This window comes from Lacerta agilis, chromosome 2 (genome assembly GCF_009819535.1).
Source record: "Lacerta agilis isolate rLacAgi1 chromosome 2, rLacAgi1.pri, whole genome shotgun sequence".
NCBI lineage: Eukaryota > Metazoa > Chordata > Lepidosauria > Squamata > Lacertidae > Lacerta > Lacerta agilis.
This window is the reverse complement of record NC_046313.1, coordinates 24,529,776-24,554,226: the sequence shown is the minus strand read 5'-3', so window position 1 is coordinate 24,554,226 and position 24,451 is coordinate 24,529,776. Positions and strand designations below refer to the sequence as shown.

Genomic DNA, 24,451 nt, shown 5'->3' with positions numbered 1-24,451 from the left:
CAACATGAAGTGATGAGCTGCAAGCTTGAGTGGATCATCACAAATACACGAGTTCCATCTCTGGCGCCTTTCAATAGACAGGTCATCGATTCAGCTGCCTGTTCCCATCGCAAGGGTTCTCACTGCAAGGGTTGTAGGCGGAAGTGTGAACGAGCCCTTTGAATAACTGCTATGCAGGCCCAGCCCGATGATTATTGATTCAGAAGTTGAGTACCAGTATGCGTGCAATTGGGGGGTGGGCTTCATCACAAGCGAGCTCGTATAGGATTGCAATGTACAAAGCCAGTACACCCAAGTAAGTGTACACAGGGTGCAGCCTCACGTGTCATCCGCATGACTTGGCATTGCCACCAGAGGAAGATACATTCAGAGAAACGAATCTACAACACCTGTTCCTACTCGGATCCCTTTTTAGATCATGCATTACAGTGCTGCACTGTGAAAACTGTTCCTTTGTTCTCCCCTTTTTGTTTCCTACATTTTATCGCATTTGCAATTCATAAAAAAACAGCAAACTGTTCTCTTATCCTGCGATTACCAAGCTTATGTAGGGAGGTTTGAATAATTTTGAACATCCAAAGTAAGTTTTGTCCATCAGGTCATTCCTATCCATGCTCTTCTTGCCATCTTCCAGGTTGCTGGAGACATGTTTTGCTTTTTACAGAAGTCACATGTTAACTCATTCCCTTGAGACCGGGGTTGATAACTCCCAGGCTAAAGGACTACAGCCTTACTGTAACCATTCTAGCTTTGGCTTTTGCTCAGAGAGAACCCTACCTATCAATCCTACTCGCTTGAGCACCCTATGATTCTGTTTGGATTGAGCGAAGGCCCCTGGATATGAGAACAGCTCCCATCAAGTACAATTCTTCCATCATTGTTGGACTCCTGTAAACATCAGCCCCAACCAGCATGGCCAATGGTCAAGGGTGGTGGGAGCTGCGGAAGGCACCAGGCTGGCTGCCCCAGCTTTAAAACTATATCAAATATGAAACAACAAATACAATCTTGATTTAAAATATCTTAGGAGTGCAATTAACATGGGTCTGCTGGCCCCGGGGGTGCCCAGCCCAGAGGACACCAGGTGGGAAGACCAGAAACTCACCCGGGGCTGAGGCCAGCAGCCCCGGACAACAGCGGTAGATCCAGCGAGGCAACCAAGTCCAGAGACAGGGCGGCGGCAGGGTCAGGTAACAGTCCGTGGGTCTAGCCAGGTAGTCAGAGGTCAGGAACACGCCGGGGGTTTGTCCACAAAGCAGGGTCAAAGTCCAGTCCAAGGTTCAGGAGTCCAACAGGGGGTCAGTCCGGCAAGGAGCAAGGCAGGAAGCAGGGCAAGGTACAGGTCAGGAACAGGCACAGGGACACAGGGAGGCACACGTTAGCAACTGTGTTGCTCACGCAATTTGGGGCTGGGGCTGGCCGGCCTTTTATCTGCCCCGAGGCCTAGGGCGGCCCTGATCCTCCGGTGACTCGCCTCTCCTTCTGGCCTGGAGGCGAGCACTCCTCCTGCAGGAACTTAGTTCCCTTCACCTCTCTGCCCTGAGCCTCTGCAGCTCAGGAGAGGCTGGTGGGTTACCACCTTCCAGCAATGGGTCCTCCATCCCATCAGGAGCCAGAGCAGACTCAGCTGATGCCTGCACCTGAGGATCCAGCACAGGTGAGGACCTTTCAGGTTCATGCCCCAGCCCCAGTTCTGCAGGTTCTGGAGGCGGGGAATCCTGTTCAGCATCTGAGTCCGAATCCCAGGCTATCACAATGGGATAATAATTCCCCGTTTCATTAGTCTTCCAGTGGATTGGAATTCACAATTAGGTTGCATCCCAATCTGGGGTGGTGTAAAACAAACACACTGCTATTTTCTCCTGTCTCTTAGGTAAAACAGGAAGAGGAAGAGGAAGAAGAAGAAACAACCACCTGGGGCAGAGAAAGGAAGTATAACCAGAAGTGTAAAAGAGGCCAGAGCTCTTTTACATTTTTGATTATTACACAATGGATGAAATTGGTGGATCCATTTCTGCATCACAAAACACACCTGCCCAAACTCTCTCTCTTGGACCCAGCCCCTCTAAAAGAGGAGAGAGTTGGAAACAACTAAAAGCAGGTCCCTACCTTGATGGCAAAAAGTGAGGAGGAATTAAATAACCTCTTAATGAGGGTGAAGGAGGAGAGTGCAAAATAAGGTCTGAAGCTCAACATCAAAAAAACTAAGATCATGGCCACTGGTCCCATCACCTCCTGGCAAATAGAAGGGGAAGAAATGGAGGCAGTGAGAGATTTCACTTTCTTGGGTTCCATGATCACTGCAGATGGTGACAGCAGTCACGAAATTAGAAGACGCCTGCTTCTTGGGAGAAAAGCAATTACAAACCTAGACAGCATCCTAAAAAGCAGAGACATCACCTTGCCAACAAAGGTCCGTATAGTTAAAGCTATGGTTTTCCCAGTAGTAATGTACGGAAGTGAGAGCTGGACCATAAAGAAGGCTGATCGCCGAAGAATTGATGCTTTTGAATTATGGTGCTGGAGGAGACTCTTGAGAGTCCCATGGACTGCAAGAAGATCAAACCTATCCATTCTCAATGAAATCAGCCCTGAGTGCTCACTAGAAGGACAGATCCTGAAGTTGAGGCTCCAGTACTTTGGCCACCTCATGAGAAGAGAAGACTCCCTAGAAAAGACCCTGATGTTGGGAAAGATGGAGGGCACAAGGAGAAGGGGACGACAGAGGATGAGATGGTTGGACAGTGTTCTCGAAGCTACTAACATGAGTTTGGCCAAACTGCGAGAGGCAGTGAAGGATAGGCGTGCCTGGCGTGCTCTGGTCCATGGGGTCACGAAGAGTCGGACACGACTGAACGACTGAACAACAACAAAAAAAAAGCAGGTCCCATATTGCAGTTTTCAGTTAAAGTTGGAGGGTGTGGGGAAAGATTTCTGGGTGTTTTAAAAAAAAGGAAGAAGAAAAGTGTTCGAAGACCTTACAGCCTTGTAGTATATGAGTAGATTTGATTAACTTACAATATATAACTTTGCTGTTTCCTATTTGAGTTAAGAACTTTCGGGGGAATGTGCCATCTGGCCCTGGCGATTTCTTACGATTTAGCTTGCAGATTAGTTCTAAAAATACTTTGTCATTTTTCTTTGACGCTGTTCTGATTTATTGCCTTTGGAGAAAAAATAGGTTCAGGTGTAGATATCTCACCCAACATCTTCTGCAGTAAAGACAGATGTAAAGAATTCATTGACATGCCTTAGCAATTTCCCTGTCTTCCCTGAGTGCTCCTGTTACGTCTTTGTCATCTAGGAGCTCACTGCCTGTCTGGCTGGCTTCCTGCTCCTGATGTATTTAAAGAATTTTTGTATGATGAGGTGCAATACATATATATAGCAATTTGTTCTTCAAAAGCCTCCCTGATTGTAGCCTTGCATATAATTTATCTACCAAGTTTGTGCTATGCTCTTTACCTAGGCAAAACTTTCAGTTCTGAAAGGAATTCACTTTGACTTTATGACTTTGTCCCCCCCTCCCCCCATGATGGCATTTTGGGGGGCTACGCTTGTAGGGTTTTTGAGCAATGATAGAGACAGGGCGAGGGCTATTTTTCCCAACCAGAACTCAGTTCCAGCACCTCTCAGGTGAGTGACATTGTTATTATAAGAGAACAAAGGAGGCATCCTTGGTGACTTCTGGCACCTTTTTTCTCAAAAAAATACAACTGGATAGAGAGATCGTAAAAAAAAAAGTCTATTTATACCATTATTTTTAATAGCCTCCATGCTGCTTTTAACTGTATTTTTCACTCTCAAGTAATTAAAACACACACACACATAAGGGATGAGTAGATTTTCCATGTTTTGATTTAAGTAGGTTGATTCTGCAAATAGCTTTCCTTTGCGCCAGGGAAAGGAAGCCTGTAGCCCTGGGCTATAGCATTTGCTTGCATGCAGAAGGTCCCAGATTGAACCTGCAGTATCTTCAGATGTCCCTGAAACCTAAGAGAGCCACTTGTGGGATCTTGGTCAGACTTGGCATAAGGCAGCGTCCTATGCCCTTAAGGACAGTTTCACACTCATTTAATCTGAAGGAAGGGCTGTAGCTCAGTGGTGTGACACACTAGAAGTGTCCCATGCTCCTGTGACTGCAACTCCCAGGATGGACAGTGAGCAGGGAAGCCAGCAGCTGGAGTCCAAGATATCTGGAGAACCACAGGTTCCTCTCCCTGCTGCAAAAAGATATGCAGACAATGAGGTTTGCATTGCCGTTTCTGCTTCTTTTGAGGCCAGGCCAAGGTCAGGTCCCTTAACTTCCCTCCGAGAGCATAGAAGCCAACTCCTAGGGGATGAGGACCCTTTAAAAAGGTAAAGGACCCCTGACAGTTAAGTCCAGTCGCAGACGACTCTGGGGTTGCGGCGCTCATCTCGCTTTACAGGTCGAGGGAGCCGGCGTTTGTCCGCAGTTTTTCCGGGTCATGTGGCCAGCATGACTAAGCCGCTTCTGGCACAACGGAACACCGAAACCCAGAGCAGTTCACAGAAATGCGGTTTACCTTCCCGCCATAGCGGTAACTATTTACCTACTTGCACTTTTGGTGTGCTTTCGAACTGCTAGGTTGGCAGGAGCTGGGACTGAGCAACGGGAGCTCACCCTGTTGCGGGGATTCGAACCACCAACCTTCTGATCATCAAACCCAAAAGGCTCAGTGGTTTAGACCACAGCGCCACCCATGTCCCTTCACCTCCCCAATAAAATATCTGAGAAGGCTGCCCCCCCCCAGGTGATGGGCATTGCCAATCAAATGATGTGTGTGTACCACATCTTACTTGGGCACCCCAATGTTTTGTTCAAGTTGGCACCCCTGTCTCCAGTTATGAGGGCTAGCGATTCCAGTACTTAATTGCACACCCAAGGTCTATGTTGTAAAAGACATGTAAAACATTTGCAACAGTCTGTTCCCCTGGAAGAGTTTCTGGATCCATTTTGAGAAACTGGGGGAGGAAGGGGTGGGGCAGGGAGAGACACAGAGAGTGGTGTCTACAAAAGACAGTAAATCTGGATACAGTATATATTTTTATCCGTGTTAAAACAAAAACAAAACAACACCTTAACCCCCCACTCCAGGCAGGGATGCCGGCACAGCGCATCTTCTGAGCGCATCCCTCTCAGGATCGCGACCTTCCCGCGCACAGAAATCGCGCCCGCGCCTGGGTCTTTTCAGACGGCGCTTCTCCGATCCCCCAAGGCGGAGGAAAGAAAGGCTGTGGCCTCCGGTTCTTGCAGAGCGGAGGCTTTTCGTGCCCAGCCTTAAACGCCGCCCTGTTGAGCAGCGCTCGGCAAGACGCCAGCCAGTCCTGCCTGGCGCGCACCGGGCGCTCTCGGAGCCGGCGTCGGTCACCAGGTGGCGCTGCCGGCCTCTCTCTTTCTCCGCCTACCCCGGGCTGAGGCCGCCGCCGCCGCCGCCGCTGCTGGCGGCTCTACTGCTGCCAGATCTTTGGCTCACTCCGCTGCTGCCGAGCCGAGGAGCGGGAGGGCGGCAGCAGCAGCAGCAGCAACATCGGAGCCGCTAGAGGAGCCGGCGTGCCCCCCGCAAGAGAGGCGCGCGGCGGCTGCCCTTGGAGACCCGTCCCCGCCAGCTCGCCTTCCGTCTTTCAGCCGGCGCTTGGGGGGTGCTGTGGGAGGCGGACACGTTCAGGAGACGAGAGAGACGCAAGCCGCTGCCTCCGGCCATGGAGAAGAAGACCGTTCGCCTGGCGAGCTGAGCGGGGACAAATCGGGGAGGGGAGAACCCCTGTCCCCCACCCCAGTCCGGATCCGCCCCCCTCCGCGAAACTTTTCCCCCGCCTTGAAGCCCGCCGCAGTGCCTACCGAGAGAAAACTTCGCGCCGTCTGGGATTTGCGTGTCTGAGTCTGAGTCGATCCCTCCCCCTTTCTGCTCGTGACTCCACGAGTCGATCGTTGCCTTTGCAGGGATCGATCTCCGTAGCCTTGAAGTAATGTTTTGAGAAGCCCGGAGCCCGGAGCAGTTCCTGGAAACCCCTCCTCCCCCGTAAAGGTTTCTTCCTCCCCCTCCCCCCCCACACCCTGTTGAGCTTCCACGAGACCCGGGAGCCGAGCGCCGTCCGCTCCTTCCGCGCTGCTGCTGCTGCTGCTGCTGCGACCCCGGCGGAGAAGGGCAAGAATTTGCAACAGCTCCGAACTCCGACGAGGCGCGCCAGCGGGCGCCTTGCCTGCAAAACTCTCTCTGTGCTTCCTCGGCCGCCGAACCCCCTGGAAGATGGAGATGGTGGCTGTGTTGCAGCGGACTTCACAATTCCCCGTTCCCCCGTAGACTTTTTTTTTTTTTTAAGAGTTGATCCTAGGGCGGGATGTTTCAATTGGATATAATTGCTGCCTCCCTGTTTGCTTTTTCAACACGCCCTGGAGGACGAAGTGGCTTTCTGTAAGGTCTGGCCGAGAAGATCGTTATAAAAAACGGAAGAAGAGCGGAGGGAATCCCCTCTCCCCTGCGCGGTTCTTCCTGGGATCCGGCAGCAGGCATAAGGGATATTAGATACAGTACAGAACAAAACAAAAAACAAAAACAAAAACAAAACGCTCCAGCAGAAGTTCTCTTCCTTGCAAAGCTGCTCTGGTAACCATGGCTGGGATTGGCAAACGCTGGGAGATAATGTGCTGCGTGATCGTCGTGCTTCTGGGCAGCCCTGCAGCCACAGCCCAAGGTAAATCGAGGTGGGGGTTGCTTACGAAGCCCCTTGCCCACTTTCAATAGCTTGCCTGTGTGGTTTTTTTTGGGGGGGGGGCGCTGGACGGTGCAATGGAGATACAGGGGCGCGCGGCAAAATCTGGATATTTAGCTGCTGGTAGCTTGCTGGGTAGCAAGGCAGAGAGACCTTCAAAACCCGCACTTCGTGTTGAGGGTTGTGCATGACTTTTTTTGGCTGATGGAAGTTGAACAACTCAGCCATAGGCTAAGGAGAGCCTGTTAAATGGGAAGGGGCGGTGGGGGGGGGGAAGAGATTGGCAGAGAGAAAAGGGGGGGGGATACTCGGCTTTTTTCTTCTCAGTTGGGCGATGGAGATTTTTCTTCAATTCGGTCCGATCTGTGCTTTGGTTAGTCAGGAGGAGGTTGACGGCGGGGGAGAGGTTGTTTTGTTGTGGATGCCGGGAGACACGGCTTTGGAGAAGTTTACGTCTGGTCGGTTTGCGGGACTGAAATGCCTGTTCAAAAGTAATCAAGAGATCAAAGCGGAGTGGGAAGGAGGGAGACGGAGACGAGGAGAGGCAGGCAGGCGCTGGAGATTTGAGGGAGATAAAAAGAAAGGCTTTAAAGAGGAGGGGAGAAAGGAGGAGGGCCTCCTGTTGAAGGGCACTTTCTGCATTCTCTGCTGGGGGCGGCGGCGGAATTCACAGCGCCATCCTAACTCGATCCTGAGCATGTTCATTTAAGAAGTGGGGCTCGATCCCTAGCAAGTGGGAAAGAAAGAGCTCTCAGCCCCAAGACACCCCCCCCCCCCGCCCAGGAGTCCGGTGGGGCTTGCCTTCGAGTGCACTCGTTTCTTTTAAAAATGCAAAGGATCAGAAATGCGCGCCCGTCTGGGTTGCGCGCCCAGGAAGAAGCCTGCGGGGCGAGGTTTCCCCAAAGCACCGCCGGCCCCTCTCCAAGCGCGGGCTGGCCGCCGGTGAAACCCGGCTTCTCTTTCGTGCAGCCAAAAGGCTTGAATGTTCCTTGGAGACATTGTATCTCCCTTTCTGTGTGTGTTTTGTGTGTGTGGCGTGCACAGCCCAGTGCAAAGCGGGCTGCCTGGGATACCCAGAGAACTTCCGGGGGAGAAGAATGCAACACGTGGGGCAGACCTAAAAGAAAAGAAAGAGAAGTACAGTATAGAAAGCTCTCTCTCTAACCACAAAAGAAAATACTGCCTTGGGTGTTTTCCCCCAGAATAAACCTTCCCTCAAGCTGAGGGGAGAAATGAATTGTGCGGCGACTCTAAGGAGGAAATAATAACAATGCCACCGCACGGCGACTTCTCAAGGCTCCCTCTCACGCGCCAGCCTTTTATTTCTTAAAGGCATGGTTGGAGAGGGTGACCTCTTTTCTTGCACAGCCTGTTGTCTCGCGATAAGGGCTTCTCTCTCTCTCTCTCTCCCTCTCCAAAGCTGCTTACAGGTGGGCAGGCTTTTCAAAGCGCGCAGAGATGAAGCGGGGACCATAGGGCAGCCGTCAAGTGTTGTCGGCGTCGTCCCGGCGCCAAAGCCCCTCATTCTCTACTCTCAGCTTCCCCCCCCCCGCCATTTCACGTCCAGCCTCCTTTGATGTGTGTGACTTCATTGGCCAAAGCAGCCGGCATAGCGAAATTCCCGCGCGCCTGGCATTCCAACTGAGGCGGGGGACGGGCAGTGAGGGACTGATTTAAGACAATGGCCGCCACATGCCATTCTTTCCCCATGCCTCAGGAAAGGGTTAATCCTTCTGCAATCCAGGAAAAGCTGAGTTGTCGTAGCAGCCGTTCTCCTCGTTCTGCCTTGTTATAAAAGCGCCAATTTGTCCAAAAAAATAAAATAAAAATTTAAACGCCGCGGTTCACAGATGGGGGTGGGGGCGCGTTGATGAAAGAAAGCAGACGGTTTTTCGACGATTTGCAAAGAAGAAGAAAAAGCGAATGATGGAGACCAACAGCAACAAGGAAAAGTTGCTGAGGGGATTAAAAACTAGGGTTGTTTGGGGAGGTGTTTTGTTGTGGTCTGGAGAATTCAACCACTTGCCCTAGAATAGTGTTCCCACTTGATCTACCTGTTGCCTGTAGCTGTTCATTTTCTCTCCTTTCCTTCTCCCTCTTTTTTTCTTTTACCAGTGTCTCAGGACTCTTGAAAAAGTTTCAGAAGCTTCCCAAACTCACCTTTCCCCTCCTCCATCCGTGGGCTGATCCAATATTTGGTTAGTTATCCAAATGGCCGCTTTAAATGACTGGTGCAGGTTTTACAGCCCGCCTGTATAATATCTCACCCAGGCACCTTCCTCTCGCCTCATTTTCTATCTCTTGACCTGTCAAGATAACAATACCAGCCAGGAGAGATTTATGGGCAAGAGGCAAGAGGCAATGGCCAGCTGAACCCATGGAGGCTTGCGATAGCTCCTTGGGGCTGCCAAGGGAAACGAAGTGGGGGCGAGATGGGCGGCAGATCCAGGGTCCAACTTGATTTATTTTCTCCCAAGGCTGGCAGTCGGGTGATGGCAAAGCCTTGCTCATAATGGAGAGCATCCGCAGCAAAAGGATGTGTTGTGGAAGCTAATGCAAAGGGCACATAACTGCTTCCCTGTGCTTCTGCTCCCGAGGGGGGAAAAAACCCACAAACCCACACCTGGCTGTGTGGATTGGGGCGGGGGGAGTGGCAGGACTCTAAATATGTATAATGGGCTGGTGGGATTTGCAGATTGGATGCTGCGTAATCATCTCTGGGTGGAAGAGGCAAGAATCCCCACTGTATTCCCTCAAATCAGACAGTACACTTAGATGTTTGCCCTCTTTGGGTTGAACTGGAGTATATCCTTCAGCTAAACACACCTTTGCCATCTTCTGGGGCTTGGTTGGTTTGCTTCAGCCACCAGTTGCTGAAATCTTAATGTTCCCTCCCATCCACTATTCTCAATTTCCTCCCGTCCAGTTTCCCCTCTCTGCAGAGCTGTTGGAAACTAGCTATGCAAAACCCACTTAACGCAAATCAAATGAAAAGTTTGCCATTAGAAAAAAGGTTGTTGGCGAGTACCCTTTCGTGACGGCCCATGGTCTGCGAGTGCCACAAGCCAGCGCAGGACCATGCGATAAGCTAATTGCCTCCGGGATGCTTATGTGCTGTGCAGACTATTTTCAGCCACTTCTGTTATCTGAACGTGATACATAAATAGACTCCCTCTTTAGGCAGAGAGCATTGATCTGGATGCACCAGCCAATGTAGGCTCTTGGAAACTCTAAACTACCTGAAAGGGCAAGAGGAGGGATGTGTGATGATGCCAAGGAAGAGGGGGAAAGTGCTTTCTTTTTATAGTAGACTTTGGGGATGCAAAAGGGTTTCTTAATACCGCACATTAGACTTGTGGTATTGGCATCTTCCATGATTACTGTGGGCTGAATGCAATATTTTAAAAATATTACCCGAATTTATTAAACCGCTGCTTGATACATTGTGCAAGCACAAGTACGGTGGGCAGGTTCTATATCTTCTGCATTTCTTCACCACCCCATTCCCCAGTGACCCCTAGGGATCATGTGCAGCTGTCAAAATGCATAGTGATGCCCGTCCAATCTTGCCTTTAAAAGTCTAGGGCATTTTGTGCCAAAGCAGGAACTAAAAGAAGGTCAGTCTTAACAGCTAACTTCAATAGGTGGATAATGCTACTGAGGCTCAATAGGATGCTGTTATGTGACAATAGGGTTGCCAGCGTGTGTATATGTATATGCATGTGTCCTACTCCTACGAGCTGCAGTCATTGGCAGGTTGCAATGCTTATGTCATGGGAAGCTTGACTTGCTGACTCAACAGCCAGTTGACCTAAAGAAAAATCACAGGAGCACACCGTAAGTTTGTCCCATGTTTTTCTGGTCAGTTGGGAACCCTAAATCTCCAGTTTGTAAAGGATCAGGAAGCAGATGATGGGAGAAGACCCTTTTCTGCCTGAGACCTTGGGGAGCTGCTGTCTGAGTAGACAGCATTGGGAAGATGGGAAATACAGTCTGACCTGATGTAAGGCAGCTTCTTATGTTCCCTGTTGCAAGGCCTAAACGAAATGCACATGTGGGTGTGGTCATTTGCACTACATTGCTTTCTGTGAAGTGCACACTGGCCTACTGTCAGGACTGACTGGACGCAGAGGAATGGTGGGAGGAAGGAGTTGGGGAAGAAGGCTCAGAGCCTGGGGAGTGGTGGCGGGACAACGATGGGTGGTCAAGAGGGAGAAGAAGAGGGAGAAGACTGGGAAGAGGATGTGTCAAAAGCTGAAGGGTTAACAAAGCTTATTGAGGTGGGAAAGTGCTGTCAAGTGGGAGGAGGCAGAGATGAGTCAGGCTGATGAAGAGTCTTGGGTGTCTCTCCCTCTGGCTGCGACAAGCTCCCCTCCCCTCTTTCTCCCAGAATCAAGATAGGCATGAAGAGAGGTTGGCAATGCACAGACACAGTCTCCGATTGCTTGGGAAAAGCCTGGAAAGGAGGGGACTTAGATGGCTGTGGGGAGGCAGAGACTTTCAATCTCGGCAACTGGTTTTTCATGGAGCAAGACCACCAGGAATGAGCTACGGTGCTCCTTAAGCTTGACTCTCTGGCAAGTATGTGGAAATCGTGCTTTTGCTAATAAAGAGTTAACTCCCAAGTTTGAACTGTGTGATTTACTGACCAGCAGCCTCTGTGACACCTACAGAGATGGATCGTAGGTCAGTGGTAGAGCATATTGTTTGCTTGCAAAAGATCCTTGGAGACCAGGGCTGGGGAGCTCTTTCCAGGTCTGAGGACGTGGGAGCTATATAATGATTTATATTAGCAAATGTCTAGTTGTGCCATTTAGGCACAAGTAGCACCAGTTTGGTAGAAAGCTTAACAAAATCTTCAGCAGGCACGCCCAATTTTCAAGAGGAGGAACAGTTCTTTGCCCAGTAGCTGTGTATACTGCTCCCTCTAGGTTGCAGAGAAAGGCCGTTCAAGGGACATCAAGAATTGCAGCCACATTTAGTGACACTGATGTTGAGGTCAAAACCATTTTTGTCCCACATGTCTTTGCTGCAAAGATGCACAAAGGCAGCCTTGCATTGAAAGGGCTTGGCCGGCTAAATGTGAGACAGAGACTAGCCAGAGGTGAAAATAAAACTGCATCCAAAGTCACAGCACAGTTCAGTGGCAAATGTGGGAACCTAGTCCTGTTCCAGTGACGTAGAATCGTAGAGGATCATCTAGTCAACAATGCAGGAACATGCAGCTTGTCCCATACGGGGATCAAACCTGCAACATTGGCATGATCAGCACCATGGCTAATGAGTCACTCATTATCGGTGCCAGATATCCTCTTAAAACATTGGTTCCATTCCAGGATGGGGAGTAACCCCCCCCCCCAAGCATGGAATAATGGTTCACATATTCCTGCATTCAAGTCAGGAAGGTTTCTAGCCTGACCCTTAGCATCTGTGCCTTTGGTCCAGGGGTGGCATTATGTCTTTGGAAACATTGCCCAGGCAGTGAAGGCAGCATTTGTGACTGTGGAGGAACCTGCAACTCTTTGCTTCAGGTACCTAATATCCAAGGTGCATATCACAATGCAATCTCTCTCTCTCTCTCTCTCCTCTGAATTTATAGCCATTGTTTCCAGCAGCTGACGAAGCCAAAGCCTTCTCAGTGCCCCTGGCTCTTAATGCTGCCTCTTCTTTGCACCTAGCCTATAATTTCTCAGTAATTAAGTCCAGAACATAACAGATAAACTCGCAGTATATTATCCAGAAGGGCCCCTGTGTCAGAAACTGTGACGGTCTCTTTGATTGATTCACTTGCGCTCGCCGAGTTCCTCTTCTCCTTGTCTCTGAGTTTCTGTCTCCTGGGCTCCCTTGCATTGTGTTTGCTCTCAGGCATCAGAAGCTATTACGGCCTGCGTTATGAACTTTTTCCAATTTATTTCGTAAACTCCCGCCTCTGTGGTCTTTGTTTAAAAAAACTAGTGTGTGTTTCACTGAAATATTTTGTGTGTGTGTCGGTGTGTCGGCCAAGGGAAGGTGCTCCATTTGAATTTCTTGTTGACTGTTGAATGAATCGGTTTCGTAACTGTAATGCAGTGCCATTTCATGGTATGTTTCCTGCAATTAAACACACACACACACACACACACACACACTTAAAATATGAAGAAGAGATGGGCAAAAAAGGAGGCAGTAGTAAGGATAACCTAGTAAAAAAAAGCTGTGGTCTAAAATGTTGTACTTCTACTATTAGATTCTTGAATTATTTGGAGACTTATGGTGCAGTCCTATACACCAGTGATAGCCAACTTGGTACTACTTCCCTCATCTCTGATCATCGGATATTACTGGCTGGTGCTGGAGGAAGTTTGATGTCCAGTAATATTTGGAGAGAACCACATTGACTCACCCTGCTAGACAAACTTAGCTGGGATCAAATTTCATTGAACTCATTGTACAGGATTGCAAACTAGACATTATGAGGCACCACTGTCAACCTATGTCTTTCCCCATGGCCCATGTGTTTAGCAAAACAGGTGACATAATATCAAGTCCCGTGTTTATTGGCTGCTGTTTGCAAGGATAAAGGAAATACTGAATGCAAAGAGGTCACATTAATCATGCATTTCCTTTACTGGACCAGGGTTGTAAACAGCCAGTCACCAGGCAATCAGCCAGGGTAGTTTCTCTGAACCAGAATAGAACTGAATCATCTGCCACCGCCTTGAACTTTAGTATGCCATCAATTGTGGTTCAGAAGGAGCGGTAAAATGCTTTTGGTCGGTAGTCTTTGTGGACTTCCATGCAAGGCTCCACTCGGCTTTCTTACCAGGAAGCAAGAGGGAGTGGTGAGCTGGCAATAGATAGGCATTTCTCATAATGTTTTGTTAGGCCCTTATATTCTCAAAGCAGATGTAAAAATTAGTGTTTTGGGAGCAATATCCACTGCTTGTGTTACTATCAATGTCCACACACCAGCCCCTCTTCTGGATATAAGGGCGACCATGCATTTCTGTAATGCCCTCACTGAGAAGCTAGGACTGTGGCATCCAAAGAAGCCATCCCAATCCAGCTAGTTAAGTTCTGTGCACTTATCCATTCATGGTTCAGGAGCTGTATATGCAAGCAGGTGTTTTGTTTGTGATTCCTGACTGAATCCAGCTGTTTGGTTAGTCGGAAAACCCGCAACAGTGCTGATCAATTATTTCGGAGACACTCTCTCCTCCCCAAACAGTTAATTTGTGCTATGTGTGCACAGCCAGATGGGGGTGATTAAATCTGGGGTCATTTTGGTGTAAGTTGCTTGCTTCCCTGTTTCGTCTTCTTTTGGTTGCCACGTGGAATTCTGCTAAACATTTTTGGATGGGCTGCAGGCAGAGGTGGTGACGCTGCCGGTCGTTTTTTTATGTTTACATTTTGATTGTAACGAAGGAAGGTCATGTACTTCGTTCCTTGGACAGAATAATTAAAAGTCGATAACTTTTCCCGAAAGCTTGGTTTTGTTTTGTTTTTGTACATCCTGTTCTTCAAGAACGCATTTCTCCCTAACTATAATCTCAGGGTTTCACTATAACAATTCCATTCAATTCTGCGAGTTTAGGATACTAGCCCATTGGTGGCCATGGAGACGGCTGCTCTTTGTAATTGCCCTGTATGTAGTTGAGAAATGTTGCTATGCTCCCCATCTATCATCCCAAAGCTGAACGTGATCATTTTGTTCGCATCTTGCTCAAGCCTTCCTCTGGACATTTTTATCTCTTCCTCTTCTCCATAAACTTGTTAATTTATCCACTTCACCGCAGCATTCTGGGCCATGTGTCTGCTAGATCTGCCAGTTTCCCAGGAAATATAAATTAAGTGCCATGTTACACACTTTTGTGTGTGTGTGTGTGTTTGTGTGTGGTGGTGGCCTTTGACACGTGAGATGTACATTTTCAAGACCCACACAAATTTTGCATTTGAGAGAGGTAATAAATAATGATAATACATGTGGATGCAACAGATATGTTGTTATGTATTGAAGTTCTCACCCTAGGCCACTAGGGGTGTTGTGTATATAGTTTCACTCTGCCTACCGTGGCTGCAGTTCTCACTCAGGTTCGCACATGCAAATGAAGGATTGAGAGGGCCGCTCACGGATTGGGTAGCTAGAGAGAGAGAGTTGCTACTGTTGCATGTTGTTGTTGTTCAGTCGTTCAGTCGTGTCCGACTCTTCGTGACCCCATAGATCAGAGCATGCCAGGCACCCCTATCTTCCACTGCCTCCCGCAGCTTGGCCAAACTCATGCCAAACTCATGCTTCGAGAACACTGTCCAACCATCTCATCCTCTGTGGTCCCCTTCTCCTTGTGCCCTTCATCTTTCCCAACATCAGGGTCTTTTCCAGGGGGTCTTCTCTTCTCATGTTACTGAATACTATATAAGCAGGCTGGCTCCGCCCTTCAGTTCAGTTCTGTTCCAGCCTGAGAATAAAGAGAGCTGCTTGGAGAATCACTGTGCTGTCTGCTATGTCCACCCACTATTTAATACATGCATTTCATTCAGTGACACTTAACGGGGAGCTGTGATTGGCCACGGCTCCTTATGGAGGGTGTGCTTCGTGACAAACCCACATTTGCCTGTGTGTGGTGTAAAATAGCCCTCTGATGAACAGTTGTTAATGCAAACTTAAACTGGCATTGATATTTAACATTGCCTTATTATTATTATTATTATTATTATTATTATTATTATTATTTTATTGCAAATAACCTGAGAAATAAGGCAAAGCTCCTATCTCATGCCTGTAGTTCTGGGAACCTCAAATTACACTTGATATTTTGATTTGAGGGTAGCCGGTTCTTAAAACCACTTGTTTATCTAGTTAATGAAATGCCTAAGTTCAGACGTTTTCATTTGTGAGTCGAACTCAGGCCACCTTTTTAAACTCCCTACACTTATCTCTTTTGTGTGGTCGCCTCTGCAATTGGAAGTCCATGAATACGCTGACTAGGAGCTCGAGGAAAAAACAGCCAACGATGTGATCCAACCCATGTCTCTTTTTGATTGTGTGTTTGGGGTGTGGAGGTAAGACGTTGGAAAGAATAGTCCATGGATGTGGTGCTTTATATAACCACAAATGTCGACTAAATGTAAGTATGTTGTATTACAGGGTTTCCCAAACTTGGGTCTCTGGCTGTTTTTGGACTACAACTCCCATCATCCCTAGCTAGCAGGATCAGTGGTCAGGGATGATGGGAATTGTAGTCCAAAAACAGCTGGAGACCCAAGTTTGGGAAGCTCTGTTGTATAATAAGAATGTATAAACAGAAGAAGAGGCTGCTGGATCAGGCCTGTCTTGTCTAGCACCCTTGACAAATCAGATGCCTATGAGAAGCTTGCAAGTCGGGCATGAGTGCGACATCACTAATATATACTGCTACTAATATATACTACTAATGGTGTAAAGTATGGCTTTTACTCATGATAAGAAAAAGTCGCATCAAGTCAATACACCACACTATCCTGTATAGCTAGTTCCACTGTTTCCCCTTTGTCTGATTTGTATTGGCAGGTTCCAGTTGGGGGAGCTCTTTTCAGAAGCTTGTGTGTCTGTGTTTTGGAAGCTGAGCGGGGGTACAATAGCTTGGCATCTTCCTACGAAGATCTGAGCTGACATCCGTCTTTTGTTGCATGATCGATTCAGCTAAAGAAAGGCTGGTCGATAGGAGCTTGAGAAGCAGAGGGGGGAGAAGAAGAATGAAAGAGAAACCAAACAAAAAATACTCAAAAGCGAGAGAACCACTGCCCTAATGGCTCCGCCTGTGTAGAAGTAAAAAAAAAAAAAAAAAGTTTGATTACTCGCAGTTGTTATATATATATGCCAGAATGCCAATCGGGGAAGGAACACCGAAAGTTTAATTATTGTAGAGGCGAGCCGCACCACGTAATTATTAATTACCTAGGGCAAAAATAACTTATTGATTAAAGCCGATTGCTAATTACCCACAGTGGAATGCAATGTTTATCAGGAGGATAATATGTCACGGAGCTGATGGCATTGAGGCTCAGAGGTGGGTCTCAGCTGGAGTGGCCTCAGTGGCTCAACCTCCAGCTGACGGGCATGCTGGGCAATAAAGGGCACATTTTGATAGACTCCTCTTTGTTTCCTTCACACCAAATAAGTATTTCAAAGTATGGGATGAGCACAAACAGAATTTCCTGTTTCTTCCTCCCCTGCTTAAAAAAGAAGAAGTCCTTGCATAGAAATCACTCTTCTCGCCATCATCTTCCATTTTCCCAACACCAGATCCAGGGCCCAATCCAAGGAAGTCCTGACTCAAGGAAGGAGCTGCTTAATGCAGTTTTGGCCCTAGGAATGGCCCACATCTCATTGGGCGTCCTTCCCCAGCCTGGTGCCATCCACATGTTGTTGGACACCATACCCATCAGCCTCAGCCACCATGACCAGTGGTCATGGGACATGGGAGCTGTAGCTCATCTCAATAGCACCAGGTTGGAGAAGACTTCCCTTAGGGATGCTAACCTACTTTGAGGACTGTGGCTTTGAGACAACCCTAACATGGAATAAAGCTTCCTTGTTCAGCAAATGTTTCTTCTCTGGTGAAGCTCAATCACTAATAATGCCCCACCTCAAAAATATTGTCATAGACAGAACTGGAAAAGGTGCAACGGATTAGAGCCTCTTGCCCGTGAGGAAACTCTCAGGTTTTCTCAGTTTAGAAGGTGGGGAAAGGCAACCCAAGTGTGGATATGATAAGAGCTCTATCAATTTATTTGTGGTGTTGCGAAAGTAGCTTTCCACTACATTAGAACTTGGAGTCATGCAATGACATCAGTTAGTAATAGGATGACCAAAATAAACAAATTCTTCATGCAATTCACAATTAACTTAATGGAATTTACTGTCACATCCAGTGTTAGAAACTCATATATAATATCTAATTGCCAAATGGCACCTTAAGCCTGGCTTACAGCCGCCACAGTGGAATGTCTAGGCGCCATTTTTGTTTGTTTGTTTATGTTTTGCGGTGGACTTTATCTTCATCATCATCATCATTTATTGCTGTCCTTTTCATTTCTGTAGTGGTTTATAGTTTAAAGAACAAATCTCAACGCCGTTTACAACACATTAAAGCATCGAATAAAACAACTAATAATAATAATAATAATAATAATAATAATAATAATAATAATAAACAAGCTTCAATGACAGTATTTCAGATCCTTCTCTAAGTGACATTTTGCTTTCACCAGTTGCCAGCCTGGCATCCAGAGATCTCTATTTGTTCACAATTGGACTGGCGCCAGTCACGAAATGCACCTGGCGCCTAGCTAATTTTGAACGCTGCACATGACATGGTGATGATTTCAGGCCAGATCCGTGGAGCAGGATTGGTCTTATCGATGGATCGGTCTGTTGACTATGATAGCTAAATGAAACTTCCATGTTCAGAGGCAGTGTATCTTTTGAGTACCGGTTCCAGAGGTTGGGGAGAGAGATACGAACCCTATTAATTGGCCATCATACCTTGTTATGTGCTTCATTCTGTTTGGCAGTATGTGACCTCCGCAACGCCTCTTCTACTTCCTGCATCTGGAGGTGCGGACTGCTTTGCTTCTTACTTAAGGTTAGCCAGTGCATCAGTTACCACCCTTATGTGAGCAGTTGAGGAAGGAGAGTAGTTTGTGGGTGAGCAGGTTGCTGAGGAGGAGGAGGAGGGAAGAAGGAGATTAAAATTTGATGCTTCTTAGGAAGCCATTAGCGGCCTGGTGCGGCCCTGAAATTTTGATGATACGATAATCGTAAAGGAAGGAAATATTATTTGCCGTAATGCGGGCTGTTAATGACTCTGCCGGGGAGCTGAGACCCGGCAATGCAGCTGGCCTCGGGGGCCGTTCATGTGTGTGGTAATGTACAACAATTGTCTGTGTAACCTTGAGAAGTAGCTCTGGGACCGGTGGCACTCCGATCTCTTTCTGTGTATTGGTTTGTGTTCTCCCAGCAGCAGCAGCAGCAGCAGACAAAAAAACATTAAACCTTTCCTTGGCTTGGAGCTGCTCTGAGTGGCAGCTTGGAGATTGCACTGGGCAAATGAGCAGACTTTGTTTACCCAAACCTGCTTTTTACATCCGGGTCTCGAGAGGTAGGCAGAAGTCCGCAGGAAACCACCGAGAGCACCTAGCCTGAGCACCTGGGTCAGGGATGGGGAAGTCTTTCCCAGCCCAAGGGCCACATTGGCTTCCGGGCAACTTCTCAGGGGCCACATATCAGTGCTGGGCAGGGCCAGAGGCAAAAGGGGAGCAACAATTTTGAACTCAGGCTTTTGTACAGTAGACTAGTTTCTGCACAGGCTCTCACATCTCTCTTTACCCTCTGTCCAGGCAAGCTAGAAACATTATCAGTGTTCAAGGGCGCATTCCAAAGCAAAAACACTCTGGGCGGATGCAAAGGAAGCAGAGTCGGTCAGGGATGTGGCCCAGAGAGAGCAGGTGTGACCTGGAGGCAGTCCTGAGGGGCCAGATAGAGAGGTCTGGATCCCCACGTTTGGCCCCTGGGCCTGGGTGGAACAGAAAGGGATTCAAAACAAAACAAAACACTTAGGGGAATGCATCTTTTAAATTCCATTTTCAGGGCTGGCAGGGAGGCTATTCCTAGGTTTAGTGTTTCTTGATGGGGAGGTTGCTTTTTAGCTTTGATCTGTGTGGGGTTTTTCCCTCTTCTTCCTTTTTTTTTAATGGAAAGATGAAGGCGGCTGACACTGGAAACCCTTTGAAGAACTGAAGTGCCAGTTGAAAAGCGAAAAAGTGCTTCTCTCTTTGCTTTTATTACTATGATCCAACAGGAGAATCATGTCCTTTTCCAGAAGCCGTGCTGGCAAGCCGAGGGGTCGCCTGCTTCTTGCCTCCTCACAAAGCATCACTCATTGCAGGCTCCAACGATCCTCTGATGGGTTTTGACCCACCTTGTCAAAACTGCTTTCCCCTCCTCTTTTTTTTCTGGCTTCCATATGAAATTTCACTCCCCCCCCCCCCCGCATAATAAAAAACGGAATAGAGAAGAATGAAGGAGGAATGCCAAAGTGTGGGGGAAAGAGGCTAGAGAAATGACGTTTGAAATATTGGGCCCCCTCCTATGGTTGCAATGCTAGCAACAACCTTCTCTTATGATAGATGGACTTTCCATACACCATTCGTTCAAACGGGGACAACGCATAGGCTTCAGATGTTGGAAGTGTATGTGCTTCTGTCGAAATCTGCGATAACCTAAGCAAGTGACTGGTAGCAGCGTCTAAGCGAAACACTTCAAAATCTTTCGCTCTGACTCTGCCTGCACTCCATCCCCCTGCAGCATGTATATGGTCGGCTGAATCAAGTGGTTAAGCTTTTTCCTGGGCTGGCTCGTTTCATGTCCTATGATATATTTATCTCTATTCACTACTAACCACTAATGAATGTCTGGGGCTGGGGACCAATGTGCTATTTCACCATCGTTTCTAGCACTGCTCTCACTTTGCAGTTGACTTGTTTGTTTATTATTTAAAAGCTATAACCCACTCCTCCTCCGAGCCCAGGGAAACTCATAACAATAAGATTACATTTAAAAAAATCATATAAACATGACAGGACTTGGAACTAGCATAAAACTACCACCCAAAAGTCTGGATTAGACCCACCTCAGCTGGAGAGTGTGCAGGAGGCCCAGCTGCTTGCAGTTCCCTGGGCTCCTTGCTTCTTTGAAGCTGAGCTGGGGAACATGTGGTCTTCCAGAGCCTGGGCGACAGTTCCCATTAGCCACAACCAGCATGGCAAATGATATGGAGTGAGGGGAGTTGTAGCCCAGTAACATCTGGGAGATCACAAGTTCTCCATCCCTGCCCTGAAGGGCTGCCATTTGGAATGTACAGCTCAGCTAGGAAACGGGGCCGGTGAATGGTGTTCGAAATTCGCCAGGTGCATTTTGCACATAGCTATTGCCCACTTGTGCCCAAGTGAAGATGCCCGGGTGCCAGGATGGCGCTTGACGTCTTCACCATCTGGAGGTGCATGCCTGGGGACCCTTGGATCTTGACAGTTTTCACACACTGGCAACACATCCTGTAGAATTCTATCTATCCGCCATTATTTTATCTGCACAATCAGAGTTAATTCCAGGAACCAAAGTCATATTGGAAAAATATGATTTTCAAGCTGCCTGGCCCAAAAATGACAATTAGGTATTCCGTTTTGGTGACTGTAACACTGGTTTAAGAAGCCATTTGGCGCCTAGCTTATATATCTGAGTTCCTGACACTGTTGGTGAAGTATCTGTCCTGGTGCTTTTCTCCGAGACGCACTGACATTTGGTCTCACTCTCATGCTCCCATCCAATTGTGAAGACAGTGGTTGTGAACCTTAGGCAGCTGGAATGGATAGCTCAGGAATAATGCAGATGTAGTCAGAAGTGGTCCCTTTCACAGGGTGCCCCGAGACACCATTTTAAAGGGCGAAAAACACCCTAAAAATCAATGCACATTGATTTTACCGGGGGTGGGGTTCAAAATAGCTGCTGGGACTTAGCAGGGTTGGCTTGGTGGAAAAAGAGACTTGTAGAACTTCCACTTACTGCAGCCCCAGCCATCACTAGCTGCATTGATTGCATTATTAGTTGCCCATTGATCCCCTGGGAGACAAGTTTAATCAGCTGGGTTTCCTGGGCAAACAAAATGGGACTTCATCAATGCCAGCTGTAGCTGTCGTGAGCTCAGCAACCCTGTAATTGATGTCCTGGCTGTGACATGTGCCTGCCTGCTAATGCCATCTGACTTCACTGCCCCAGATCACCCCTGGCAGCAAATGCCTCTTCCCATTGTACGCCAAGATTCTGTCTCATCTCAGCACAGCTGGAAAGGGCCTTTTAAAAGGGTCGGATATTTCCCCTTTAATTATGGGGATCAGGATGTTCCGGCAGCCTCTGCACAGCTGGAAACAAGATGGTGCTGTTGTAGAAACTTGGCGGATTGGATACAGCAGAGGGACTACAAAGGGAAGGGTGCCCTTGCTTAGCGGATAGGCAGGAAAAGAGAGGTGCTTTTCAGTTCCTTTTGATCCTTAGAGGTGGAGAAAACTCTAAGCACCCTGTTCAAAATCGTAGGGGGAGTTTGGGAGAGAGGTGAGAATGTAGCTTTCTCAGCTGGGTACAAGCTGCAAGGTCTGAACACAATCCGAGTTTCAGAAGGGATATTGAGAGATCGACCACTCAGCTACGATGGCAATGTGATCCTATCAACTGGCCTGGAGTCCCAGTAATTTTTAGGACAATGGATTTCGCTCGCCACAGATCTCTCTGACATTTCTAGCTCATGTCCCACTTCGTGTATGTCTCACTATGCGTTAGAAATCAACGGTGATTTGTTTTGTCGAAGGAAAGAAGGAAGTATGAAAAATATTTGCCCACATTAACTGCTTCTATGAGAAGATACTGAAAGGCAAAAAAGGCATTGAGACCTTTTATGCCCATCGTACCAGAATGCACATTTGCTTCCCATTTTGCATTTTTAACCATTTATTTGGTGTGTGTGTTTATCTTTCATCTGTCTGTCTGTTTGTCTGTCCATCTACCTATCATAGTGATGAAAATCATGCACTTTCCCCCTCCACCCACCCACTTCTTCTTCTTTTGCAATGTCTTACACCAGCCTTTGGATATATGCTTCTTCAAGTTCTCTGCAGCATTCTCTGTCGTTTGCTTCCTTCATCCACATAAGACCTGCTACTAGTTTTACATTCTCCGCCCATCACACAGGTGGTTGTCCCGTTAGTCTTTTGGGATTGTAGTGTCTCGATACAAACACCGTTTCAGTTCCATCAGCCTGAATCGCCTCTTGCCCTACATATGTCCATTTTCACCTTGTGGCCTTTCCCACAACATCCATAACTTTTGATCTTTGTCATATGCAATTATTAGGGTTTTCTTTTTCTTTAAATCTTTTAATGATATTCCTAGCATTGCACTTTCCATGGTATGTCGTGTTGTTTTTAAGCTGTTCAGACATAAACAACCCCCCCCCACCCCACGTTAGGGCTGAAACATGAGTTACAACCAATACATTGATTGCAGATTACATGTATGCATCTATCAGGATGCTGCCAGCGGCTCCCATCTGCTTGTCCAGGAAAGTATAAAGACGAGGAAAAGTTTCTTACAATCTTTTTTTATTTCAATCTTTAAAGAGAGAGGCTATAGTGCCCAGCCTCTTGGATAATGGCATTGACCCGAGTGAATCTCCACCCCCGTCTTTCCCACTTCCTCATTTTCATCGTCTCCTCTACGGGTGCTGCTACGTGCCCTCTGTCTTTGAGCTCTTTGCTCTCCTACTTTTAAGGCTCACCGGGTTCTGGGAGATGGAGGATCTGGAATGTTGTTCTGGCTCTCCCATGATTTCCCAGCTTTCTCCCTCATCTGCCTCTAAGCTTCTAACTCATAGAATCATAGAGTTAGAAGAGACCACAAGGGCCATCCAGTCCAACCTCCTGCCAAGCAGGAAACACCATCAAAGCATTCCTGACAGATGGCTGTCAAGCCTCCGCTTAAAAACCTCCAAAGAAGGAGACTCCACCACACTCCTTGGCAGCAAATTCCACTGTCGAACAGCTCTTACTGTCAGCAACTCCTGGGCAACTCCTTCAAACCCCTGTTGTAAATCTACACTGCCTTCCTCTTCCTCCCTGGAAGAGGGGAGGCGGTCTCCACCAGTTCTCCTCTGCCCAGTCCCTGACAGCACCTCTGGGACAGCTTTAGTCATAATCTGATTAAAAGGATGCTCTGCTAATGGTCCACATGTATTCATACTTGGGCTGTGGTCTAGAGAGCTATGCATGCATGTGACAACACCACCCTGCTGATGACTGTAGCTGATGGAGCTGTACAACGGCACTCTTTGCCCTTCCACAGCTATCAATTCAGAAGCCTTGCTTTTGCAAAGGGGGCTGCATTGCAACCATGGCGTTAAGAGAGCTTTCAGACAAATAAAAAGAAGTTGGTTCTCAGTGTTTAGAGAAAATGCACCATTAACTTGGTCAAAGGGTCTTTATATCAACTGGAATTAAACGTTATAGAATCTATTTCCATCTACTAATTAGTTAATTAGACTAATAGATGGCAATTCAATTAGATCAAGAGGTTACCATTGAGACAGTCACGTGACTAAATGGCTGTGTGCCTCAAGTTCTAAGGAAATCTGGCATTTTCAGGTATGACTGAAGGCTTATATGCAATTCCTCTTGTCCCCCAGGGAAAACTGCTCTTTAGCACTCGGTTGGAGCAAATGTTCTCTGGGTCTGTGTTGGCTCTGATGTAGAACTCAAGCAGGGGTCAGCAAACTTTTTCAGCTGGGGGCCGGTCCACTGCCCCTCAGACCTTGTGGGGGGAGGCAGACTATATTTTGAAAAATAAATAATAATGAATTCCTATGCCCCACAAATAACCCAGAGATGCATTTTAAATAAAAGGACACATTCTACTCATGTAAAAACACGCTGATTCCCGAACCGTCCGCGGGCCGGATTTAGAAGGCGTTTGGGCCGGATCCGGTCCCCGGGCCTTACTTTGCCTACCCATGAGCTAAAGGGAGGGTCTTCCTTGGGAAACAAAGATTGATAATGAGGGAGGAGATCGAGGGAAGTCACCTAGAAGATGTGAGTGGAACTATGTTAGGGCTATACAAGAATTTTCTTTGTTTTCTGATATGTTGTGTTTGTTATA

The 24,451-nt window shown here is 47.6% G+C and overlaps 1 protein-coding gene across 10 annotated transcripts in view; it reads left to right on the top strand.

Moving 5' to 3' along the window:
- Positions 1–6,117: 6,117 nt before the first annotated feature.
- Positions 6,118–24,451, top strand: part of SDK2 (sidekick cell adhesion molecule 2) — a 326,992-nt gene continuing 308,658 nt past the window's right edge. For all 10 annotated transcript variants that reach the window (XM_033138944.1, XM_033138948.1, XM_033138946.1 and 7 more), the window contains exon 1: positions 6,118–6,717. In XM_033138944.1, coding sequence (XP_032994835.1) covers positions 6,636–6,717 — 82 coding nt within the window. In that variant the 5' untranslated portion in view covers positions 6,118–6,635. The remainder of the gene's footprint in view (positions 6,718–24,451) is intronic.